Below are 11,562 nucleotides of genomic sequence, written 5' to 3'. Positions count from 1 at the left end.
ACTTCATATTTAATGTTCTTTTTCTTGATGTCCTTCTTCTCTGGTGTGGCTTTCGCTTGATGTCGCGTGACAGCAAGACCAGGTGTCGGTCGCAGCCGCCGGCGGTGGCTGAATGGGGCAACGGCCGTGGCTTGCGAGTCGTCAATGTTTGGTTCCGGCGTGGTGTCTGTTGTGTTGTTTTGCTGGCGAGGCGGTGATGCTTATGTATTTCCTCCTTCGGCGCGGCGTTGCGCTTCGGAGTCAGCAGGTTCTTTACCTGGTACTTCCTCGTACGGTTCGCACTGTATGGGTTGTGCACTTGATGCGGTTATTTCTGCCGTGACCTCAGGCTCAGGGTCACATTTCCGTGAAAAATCACTACCCGCTGCGTCACTATCTGTTCGTGGCGGTGTAAGTCCTTGTGCGGAAGTGGGAGCCACATCGACCTTCATTCCATCTCCTTTTTCCACTTCCAACAGATCTTCAGGACTGGGCTTCGGCCTCCTGGCAACGGGTGTTTCACAGGAAGAGTCCTCATCAACATTTCTTTCAGTGTCCTCTAGAGGACGCTTTTTTGTGGGAATCTCGCTGTCACGGGACGGAATTTCAGCAGTTAATGCAGGTTTTAAAGACGGAAAGTCATTAACATTAAGTGCAACATTTTCAGAGGTAGTAACAGGATCCACGACCGCCGCCGGCTCTGTTGTATTACTGGCTGGCAACAAATCGTTGAGTGTCAATTTCCGGCGTTGCGTAAGGTTATTTGTTAGCACAAATACACGGCGAGGGCAGTCCTGACGGAGGTGACCAGACTCGTTACATACATGACATGTAGGGGTTGCCCTGAGTACATAACATGCGCCTTGTGCCCGTCAACAAAGATGTGGGAGGGAATGTTTGCTTTCACTTCCATCTCCACGGAGCGAATGCCGTTAAAGCACTGCAGCTTGAAATGCGAAGCCCACCTTTCGTTGACTATTTGCCTGACAACCCCATACTTTGAAAGGACATCTTTAATTTTCGAATTGTCTACTTCTATGGGAATATTCAAAACCCTAACATTCCTAATTACAGACTCGGAATTCCGGAGTTTGACAGTACTTTTAGTACCATCACGGTGTATAAATTCCGTTTCATAACCAAATTTTGCCAGAAAGCGGTCTACACTCGCGGAATCGTTAAACTTTACAAAAATGCAGTATTCATCAGAGTCCAGCTGCATGGTATGAACAGATTCAGAATGAAGGCCAATTACCTCGGTAATCCAGTCGTGTATTTCAAGTGCAGAGGGCTGTACTCGACGGGTGTACTTGTCGAAGGTGAAAATCACGGTGTTTTTTCTCACGGAGTTTGCCGTGGTGTTCTGCAGCGAAGAAATCTCGGACAACGCCGAAATCCCAACGGCACTTCGTAGAAAGATGACACGAAAGAAGACCAAACGCTCAATTGATAACGCTTAATTCACGTGCAAAACGTCAATAAACGAGCACAAAACACGAAAACACTGGCGTAAACACTTAACGTTCACGGAGCAAACTTGAGGAGCGTGCGACCGCTGCGGCAGCTAACGCCAGGCTGTGAGCTGCCGTGCCGGCTGTCCATCTGAGCCACCGAGGACACAGATGAATAGCGCGACCGCAGGGACTTATCCCTTGCACGCTTCCCGTGAGACTCACACTCCCAACTCTCCACAATTTTACATATGTAATGTACCTTACAGACATTTGCCCATCCACTCATTACTCGCGCACACTTTGGCGATTCCCGTAAGAGTTTGGGCAACCTGTGCGCATTCGCACAGACGAAGGTCAATGGCTGGGTAGCCTTTAACTATAAATTCGCAGACAGTAACTGTTCTCGAAAGAAGAGATACTGTAGATGACCGTGCAGCTTTTCCCTGGAATAAACGATGATTAATGAGTGGCTGGGCAAATGTCTGTAAGGTACATTACATATGTAAAATTGTGGACAGTTGGGAATGAGAGTCTCACGGGAAGCGTGCAAGGGATAAGTCCCTGCAGTCGCGCTATTCATCTATGTCCTCGGTGGCTCCGATGGATAGAGCGTCTGCTATGTAAGCAGGAGATCCCAGGCTCGAGTCCCGCTCGGGTCACACATTTTCAGCTGCCCACATCGAGGTATATCAACAACACCTGTCGGCAGCTGAGGGCTTCAGTTAATCATCGTTAATTGTTGTAATTGTCTTTTAATAACTGTTCCAGATCGCAGTGAGAATCGGAGAGTAGAAAATTTCGTACCAGTATACAGTGGACTGGAAGTGACATCTAACCTACATGTATTTCCACCAATTTACAAGGAAGAACACAGAAGAAAAGGAATAAGGGCAACGGAACTACCAGGTTTACATAGAAAGTAGTAAGTAGAAGGTAGTTAGATTCAGGGGGAAAGGAAAATGTAGTTAGCGCTAGATGGAAGAATGCCATGGCACGTAATTAGAATACTAACAAATGGCCATCCTTCATTCCTCAGCACTCCCATTTGTCCCAAACATAAAAAGTAAGATAGAAAAGAACGCAAAACGAGATTCCAGCTGGAATATTATTGTTAAAAACTATTAGGAAACAGATAGAAAGAAGAGTGTAAATGTATATTTTCATAGAAAGATATTTTGTTTTGTAATACAAAGGCCTAGATAATTAGGTTTGGATAGGTTATATGTTTTCCTGGCTTTTTTTCCCCTCTTCTTCATGTCTTATATTGTTTTGTTTATTATTGATATAACAGCGGATGCAACTTTTATAACTGAATTGGGTAAAGTAACTCAGTCCTTTTAAATGAGAATAATGATGCAACGATTGACAAGTTCCGCAGTAAATTGTAAAGTATGGAAAGGTCACGGGAGGTGACTAGCAACAAGGACTTAACTGTAATAACATGTAAATGAATGTAAGTAGGGGAGATTTGTACTTGTTTCTAAAATGTAATTTAAAGTTCTGTACGCAGAAACGACAAGGAACTTTGGGAGGCTGAACACAACATAGAGAGAGAAAGGGGAGCTTACCGGTCACAAAGGACCAGACGGACAAACGAGGAGGGCTTCGCAGCGCCTGGGCAGAAGGGTCGAGCAGCCGCAAGGACATACCTTGTAATCTGGTTACCGCCGAGCAGCGACAGCGTAGCACAATGGACGACGCCGAAGGCGATATTGACGAGCCACGTGCAGCCAGTTCAACGCTCCAGACAGATAAACACAGCTGACGCACGTCACTGTCCAAGGAACCCTTGGCGAAGGCACAGAACAACACCACAGGAAAATTGGAAGTCGAAAACCTCACCAAATATTCCGTCTGTCGATCTGTATTCCTATCTGCCATCGGAAATCTTGAACCATTCGGTGAATCCCATGTACCTTTCCGGCGCCATGCCGCGCAAGCGGGAACAAACGGCGCCTACCAAGTTGTACCCTCACGCATCAAGAAAACTCCCAATTCATGCCATACTATGTGTGTCAACAAGAAGAAAAGAAGAGTGTGGAAAACTCGCATGATGGTGACACTTAGACGTCGTACAGCAGTGGACAGCACAGGCTGGTATGCTTACCACCCTTGGCACGTCACAATGACTTGGCTTGTCTATCAAGAGGACACTCATACCAGTACAATGTCACCATGTTTTTGGATTGTCTATCGAGAGGCCAGGTAAAGTAATTCAACGATCGGAGAGCCACAGGAGAGTTGAGTGGCGTACCATCGATGCAGAAAACGAACTGCACCCTTACCTAGCAGTCTGCAATTGCTTAATGGCCCTCTCCCTCTAAACAGTGATCACTGATTAGTGCAACAGCAGCACCAGGTGACCATTCAAAGTGAAACAAATATGAGAACACATTTTTTTTCATATGTGCACTACAGTTACACACACAGAAATCAAACAACCCGAGGAACCACACTTCAGGCAACAAATAGGACTGCCAACATGAAGTTTTTGCATTAGTTTGTTTGTGTGTTCTCTTTCTATGTGTTCTTGTGTCAGTTAAGATGTTCCTTTTATGACGATTATGTGTTTATATGTAACTGATGCCTACTACGTTTCTCATATGTTTTATGTATTTAGTTAAGAGTTTTCTTTCATAGCTATGATGTTTTTATATGTTCTAGTGTCAGTTGTAAGTGAGGTACAGAGTTTTTTTTGTTTTGGTTTAGTACATGTGATTAATTGTCTATACTGAAAAAAATAGGTTAAAATTAATGAATGACTGAAAACAGTATGCAGAGTTGGTATGGATGCTGTAAGCGTACGACATAAAACAAGTGTTACTCAAGTGAGTGTGTGTAAATACTAATAAGGATGTTCGTGATCAGTTAAATATAAATATAATATTAGGCACTTTGCCGAAAGAAGTAGGACATTTGTAATATGTTTGCTTCAGTTTCAATTTTGGTTTAATAGCTTTGAAGAGCGCAATTTGAATTTTAATGTTTTAATATTTTTGCAGAAGGTAAAGTTTTCTTGTCAGTCAATAATAGACATGCTTTTCATAGTTTTTCCTTAAGGCATTGCCCAAGAAACTCAGTTTTTAATACTAACGTAAATATGGATAGAAGTTTCTTATGTCTTGGTGACGATAGGATGTAACCTTTATATACTCACATTTTTGAAGGCATTTCTGCCAGTTTCCGGGAAATTTCATATGTTTTTCTGTTAGACATTCAATAGTGGCACTCAGCCACGTAATAAGATTTTGATAGGATGTCATTGTAAAGGTACGAATGCTGTGTTTGAGTGGAATACTAATAATGTATTTATTTATGATGGTGTTGGCTAGGTGTAAATCCTTACCAAATCCGCAAAAACAGCTGTTCAATGTTAAAAATTTGTCCTACACACCCAGAGATAGAGGGTTTAAAATTTTTATTTGTACCTATGACTTACTACGCATGAAGTAAGCCATACTCCCTATAAAAATTCTTTGCAATGGGAGTCTGATGAAAAGCGTCGGCGCCCTTCATGTTTATAATTAAAGGAGATAATTGATTTTAAAATCAGTCATTAGTTTATTGCAATATATGAAGTGTGATGGAGGTGAATTATTGTGTCATTAAGCATCTGTAAAGGGCTGTAATTCTTCTCTTTGCAAACTTGGTACACTTTGTGCATAAAAGGAATTCTGCTGATGCGTTCCTAGCTGGGGAGCGCGGCGACCAGTTGGACACAGGTAGTGTGTGCGCCCACGGGCGAGCGGCGGTCGCGCGCCCATGTCGGCACGCTTCACATCACAGAGGGCAGGCCCCCAGAGGGTTAGCGGCAGGCGAAGACGATGTCAACGAAACCCAAAAAATCTTTCGTGTAATTTGCCGTCACCATCAACATATCTTGCAGCTAAACTCAGCTGGGCGATGTGCACTATGTCCGTAGCCTCATTGAAGATTTTCTGTACTAACGAGAATCTTTGATTTCCTCCAGTATTCTCGATAACATCATTGTTTCACAGCATGAAATGAGTTCGTTACACGTCGTTTTACTTATGTAAGTGGCATTCGCTTTAGTGGTCTCAAGGTGATGTTTTAGTTGCAAGTCAGCGTCAATTCCAAATATTAGAAGATCTCTAAAGTTTCCCTCGTTACTCACTATACTTTAACGATCATTTTCGTTTTCTAATAGACTCCCATCGTCTCTATGCCCCCACAGAGGAATATTTTGCTTTCCATGAAGTATGATTGTTTTTATTGTAGGTACAAGGTGGTCGCTGTTTTCGCTGATGTATTCCATTCTCTGTCTTGACAACGGATTTATGACCCGAAGTTCGCGGTTGTCTCGTGCCACCAAAAATAATTTTGTATCAGTTGACGTTTCAACGTGATACTCGAGCTCAGAGTGGATCTCAAGGTCACCATCTTTAGCAGGAAGTTTGGCAAATTTTGTTAGTGGTTCAGTCAAAAGTTTCTTGGCAGTAATGGAGTTCTTTCCTCCAGCCATTTTATTATTCACAAAAATCGAACGGTTAACGCAAAGAAGTCCCCTTTTAATCTGTGAGGACGCCAGCCACAGACACTGTCCAGAGTGATTATCGTGCACTTGTCTGCGTTCAGCCTGTCCCCTTGTGCTCGGAAGATATAACCTTTTTAAGGTTTCCTTGGAGCTGTTAGAAGTTTGTGTTTCATATCATCACTAATGTTTCCTGACGCTAATATATCCAAATAATGCACAATATCCGTGGGATTAAAGTTATGGAAGTTTCGACGAAGTGCCGGCCTCTCCCTGTGTATCTGGTGGTGTTTTTGAGGCTGAATGGTGACCAGAATCTTTAGATGTTTCTACTTTTCTTTTTCTTATTGCATAACGATCCATTTTATTATATTGTTACGATGTAGGTAAATTATATGCCAATTATTCTCGAATAAACACCTTATTCGCACTGAGAAATCCAACACTAGTACACTTAGCACTAAAAGACACCCAGCGTATTTCCAATATCACTAAGCACAACGCTGACTGAAGTCCGTGGTAATAGCCAATAATCTCAGTTGTCCAGTTTTTATCTCTTCCTAGTTATCACGATGATTGTAGCGTACAATCTGACTACCTGGGACTCGCACTCGCACCAAAAACTCTGGCTACCTATGTCAGGTGTGGGGGCAGTTTAAGCAGCGGAGCTGCTGTTCCTGCGGTGACATCTATTATGTTGCAGTGTGACCTAAGGGGGTGAGTTGTCCTCACTGGGCATCATTTATTGTGACGCCCTTCGTTGCGACAGCAGGCTGCGAGATATTACTCTCGCAGTAGATCTGGCCAACGAGTCGTCGGCCTGTGGAGGACATGGCGGCCCAGACCTCGGATCAGGCGGTTGCCAGAGTGTTCTGCATTGCTGTAGAACACCCTGGCGATTTGCCGGAAGCGATCCCGCAGGAAGGGGATGCCAGCTTCCTCGTGGAGCAGCCTCGCCGGTTAGCGAGGCGGCTTGTGGAGCGCAAGTCGCAGCGCCCTATTTTGTACGCGTTGGAGCGTCGCAATGTGCGTCGCTGCCGCGTTGCCCCACACCACAGCCGCGTATTCCAGTACCGGCCGGACAAGGGACAGATACGTGGTAAGGCGTGGCGTGGAGGAAGTGGCGATGAAGGGTTGAGCAGTGGGTAAAGCGCACGAAGGCGCCCCACTGCCCGCCCTCTGACGTCTCGGACGTGTGGCAGCCACGTCAGGTGCCTGTCTAACGTCACCCCGAGGTATTTGCCGGTCCGCGACCACGGGATGGGGCCCCCCATGATCGTGACCGGCGGTAGGTCCGGTGGCAGCCTCTTCCTGCTGAAGATTACAGCCTGACTCTTAGCAGCGTTGAACTTTAAGCGCCATTTCGTGGACCGTGCGCCCAGGACGTCACATCCGAGCTGGAGGCGACGGCGCATCTCGGCCGCGTTCATTCTGCGGGTGAACAACGCCGTGTCGTCGGCGTAAAGTGCCAACTCCACGCGTGCCACCCGCGGGGCGTCGGCGGTGTACAGGGAGTACAACAGGGGGCCAAGGACCGACCCCTGCGGTACTCCTGCTCGAATCGGCCGGTCGGTGGAAATGCCTCCATCTGCTCGGACGTGGAATGTGCGTCCCGAGAGATACGAGCGCAGTAGGACCACGTGCGACGCCGGTACCCCGTGTGCAAAAAGTTTGTACACGAGGCCGTCGTGCCACACGCAGTCGAAGGCCTTCGAGACGTCGAGAAGCACCGCTCCTAGGTACTCCCGCGTCTCCAGCGCTCGCATCGCCTGCTCCACGAGGCACAACAGCTGCTGTGTGGTAGAGTGGCCGCACCGGAAACCAAACTGCTCCTCGGGTATGAGTCGCTGTTCCGTCACATGGCGTAGCAGTCGCTCCGCGTACAGCCTCTCAAACACTTTTGAGAGGGACGGGAGCAGACTGATCGGCCGGTAGTTCGCGGCCTGGCGTGGATCCTTGCCGCTCTTGGGGATGGCAACCACTTCCGCATGTTTCCACGCGGAAGGGAAGGTCCCAGAGCGGAGGATGCTGTTAAAGATGTCCGCCAGAGATTGGTGCACCTTCGGCGGAAGCATCCTCAACAGGCAGTTTCTGACACCATCCGTGCCGCCCGCCTTCTTCGGGTTGAGTCGACGGAGCTGCAGGTCCACTTCCTCAGCTGTGATTTCCTCGATCGAATCGTCGTCCTCCCGTGCAGCGAGGAAAACCGGCAGGCGGTCCTCCACCAGGCGGACGTGGTCGGGATCGACCACACCATCAGCAGGCTGAAAGTTTGCCGCGAACGTGTCCGCGAGGATGCTGGCTTTCGCATCTGGCTCGCAGACAACGTTCTCACCCGTATCGAGAGGCGGGACTCGCTGCCGACGACGAAGGAAACGCTTGGCGGTGCGCCAAGCACTACCATCCGTCGTTGTTAGGGTGGCCACAAGGCCCGCCCAGTCCCTATGTCGATGGTCATCGATGGCGGCTCGAATCTCACGCCGCGCCCTGTTGAGGCGGCGCTTCGTCTCGGGCAGCCGTGTGAGCTGCCACTCCCGGAAGAGGCGATTCTTGTTTGTGATCGCCTCGAGGATGTGCGGCGGGAGTTGGCGCGACATCTCTCGCGGTCGTCCTGGCCGCCTGGGGGTGGCCGCCTCCGCAGCAGCCAGTGTGTGCCGCGTGAAGAAGGACAATGCTGCATCAGCCCCTTGCACAGCGGGATCGGGCGCGCCCTCGAGGCGGTCTGAGACCTCGACACGAAAGCGAGCCTCGTCTATGCCTCGGAAGTTGTGGTGGTCGGACTGCATAGATGCACCGATGACGTCCATGTCGAAGACCACCGGGAGGTGATCGGACGACATGGCGCATCTAACGGTGGCAGACGTGAAGTGCCCAACACGTTTGAGCACGGCGATGTCGAGCACGTCTGACTGGCCACGATGGGGGAAGACGGTGTGCTCATAAGGCCCCAGTACAATAGCGCCATGCCGTTGAGTGGCGCGAAGGAGGCGGCGGCCGCTGGCGTTGGTGAGGCGGGAGTTCCACTGCTGATGCTTGGCATTCAAGTCACCCGCAATGAAGACTTTCCCGCGCAGTGCCAGCAGGGCGTCGACGTCAGCCTCCTGAAGTAGTAGCCTCGGCGGCCTATAGGCCGCAACGAAGGTGATGACCCCCGCCGTCGTGGTGACAGCCACCCCAGTGGCCTCCATTGCAGCGAGGGGCGGAAGCTGAACATCATGATGCTTCAGGGACGCCTCGATATAGATAGCCGTCCCGCCGCCGTGGGTCAACCTGTCGGTGCGGTAGCACCGATAGTTGGCCACCTTCACATGTATTCCCGGCTTCAGGAAGGTCTCGCACACGAGGCAGATGTCAATTGCCTCGTCGCGCAAGAACTCCCTGAATTCCCCTTGTTGGGGGACCAAACTGTTTGCATTGAATGCGCAAACGGTGAGGCCATGGATATGGCGATTATCCATGGCGCGGTGGAGTTGCAACGCCGGCCTGAAGGGCCGACGTGACCTCGGTGACGAGCACCGGGAGTTGCTCGAGCAGCTGACTCAACGACCGCAAGAGCGATCGGAGCTCGGCTGCGTCGGCGGCCGAGGGGGCGGTGGGGGCCGCTGGGGCGGCCTCCGCCACTGGGGCGGCCAGTTGCGGCCGCTCCGAAGTAGACGACTGCTGTGGAGCATCGGCAGTCGGTCGCGGTTGCGGCACAGCACTAGGTGCCGTCCTCTGCTGCGGCAGAGTGTTGCCGGCAGTCCGTTGCGCAGCGGCAGGTGTGGCCCGGCCCGCGCGCCGGCGACGCCTGCGCGGGGCGGCAACTCGCGCGCTCTGCGAGGGCGCGGGGGTTGACACCCCCACGGGCGAAGCCGTGGACGGCGCGGTCGGTTGCTGCGTCTCGCCCTCCGCCTGCGCCGAAGGTCGGGCGGTGGAGGCTGACGGGCCGCCCTTAGTGGCGGCAGCAAAGCTGGTGGACGGGCGCACCTTACGAGAGGGCGCAGCCCCTCCCCTCGGTTGATTTCGGCCCCTTTTAAAGGCCGAACAGCCTCTGTAGCTGGTGACGTGCGTGCCGCCGCAGTTGCAGCACGTCGGCTTGTCTTCCCTGGCAAGCCCACAGGACTTGCTCTCGTGCTGGCCCGCGCACTTCACGCAGCGGGGCTGCATGGAGCAGTAGCGGGAGACGTGGTCGAGCCGCTGGCAGGAAAAGCACTGGGCCCTCTTGCCTTTGGCCCGGAGAGGTTCCACCGCTACCTTGACCCGGCCGACCCGCTGCACCTGAAAAATCTTCCGATTTTCCAGGTTGTCAACGAGGGCAACCTGATACAGCGGCATGTCACGGTGCGTGCGCGGCGACTTTATCAGTCCGGTGGACCGGACGCCGAAGCCCATGTCCTCGAGCTCCTCGCGAAGGTAGTCCGCACCAAACTTGAGGGGAACGTGGCGGAATACCACCTTCAGAAGTTTGAGCGGCTCGGAGGGGTGCGTGTAGGACGGGAGGCCATCTTTGCAGATGGCGTCCATCACCGCGCGGTACTCCTCGTTGGACGACACCGTGACCTTGTAGAGGTCACGGCCAGCGTTCTTGACAGCGGCGGACGGGGCTGCCCTGTCCAGTTTGTGCTGGAACTCCTTGTACTCGCCGGCCCACTGGATGACGATAGGCGGCGGCTTCTTTTGGGCAGGCGCCGGGGGCGCGGCGCCATCGTCCAATGCATCGACGCTGGCGCCCGCAAACGTGTTGGCGGTCGGCAGCGGGGTCGGTTGCTGCAGCGCAGCAGCCCTGGAAGTGTGCCGCCGGGGTGGGGCAACAAAACCATCCTCGTCAGGCTGCCGGGAGGCGGCAGGTGAACGAGTGGACCGCCGCGTCGTCTTCGTCGGTGTCTGCGTGGCGGTGCCCGCGATAGTAGTCCCAGACTCTGTGGTGGAGGTGCGGGAGGCCCTAGGGGCCTTCTTCCGCGGCCTCGCTGCGTCAGATGTCTGAGAGGGAGTGTCGGAATCGTCATTTGTCACAGCCCGGCGCTTTCTGGGCGCGCGGGCAGCGTCAGGGTCGGTGTCACGGCGCTCTGACTCGGCAATTGCCTCAGCCAGATTTGCGTCGGGCAGATCGATGTCCTCCATCTCGGTGGCCGCAGCTAGCGCAGCCACGGGCTCTTCTTGTGTCTCTGGGGCCAGGGGGGCAACCGGGGGCACATCGACCTCTCGAGTGGTCGAGGCCAGCGCCGCAACTCCCGCCGAGGCCGCCAACGCCGGGACCGCGAGCACGTGCGATGCGACCGGCGGGGCTCTCGGTGGCACACCCGACACCTGCTGCCTCGTGTGCGGTAGAGCGGCAGCCTTCTGAATGTTACAGAGGGCGAGAGTAGCCGCCTCGTCGGCCTCTCGACCAGGGTAGGGGCCCCCATGGGCGAGTTTGCTCATAAGTATGAACACTCGTTCACGAGTGCGCGCGTCATAATCCGAAGAGTCAGTCTTGTCATCGTCAGGTGTCGAAAGCCGGTTCGTCATAAGTGGGGGGCCGGATGGGGCCGCCACCGGGATCAACTCAGTCGCCTGAGCTGGCCCCGACGGGCGGCGATCCGCCACACCCTTCGCAAGTAAAGCATCCTCTCTCATCGACATCTCGAGGAGCACTGGAGAGTGAGTAGTCAGCTGACT

General features: G+C 52.0%; 1 protein-coding gene across 1 annotated transcript; it reads right to left on the bottom strand.

The window, feature by feature from the left end:
- Positions 1-200: 200 nt before the first annotated feature.
- On the bottom strand, positions 201-11,325 carry LOC126188821 (putative uncharacterized protein DDB_G0290521). Its single transcript, XM_049930434.1, has 2 exons — positions 10,722-11,325; positions 201-694 (listed from the first exon to the last, which is right to left on the bottom strand). The coding sequence occupies exons 1-2, from the start codon at positions 11,323-11,325 to the stop codon at positions 201-203; spliced, it is 1,098 nt and encodes a 365-aa protein (XP_049786391.1).
- Positions 11,326-11,562: the final 237 nt, after the last annotated feature.

This window comes from Schistocerca cancellata, chromosome 5 (genome assembly GCF_023864275.1).
Source record: "Schistocerca cancellata isolate TAMUIC-IGC-003103 chromosome 5, iqSchCanc2.1, whole genome shotgun sequence".
NCBI classification, from domain to species: domain Eukaryota; kingdom Metazoa; phylum Arthropoda; class Insecta; order Orthoptera; family Acrididae; genus Schistocerca; species Schistocerca cancellata.
Note: the sequence above shows the minus strand (reverse complement) of the source record. Positions and strands in the feature narration are given on the sequence as shown.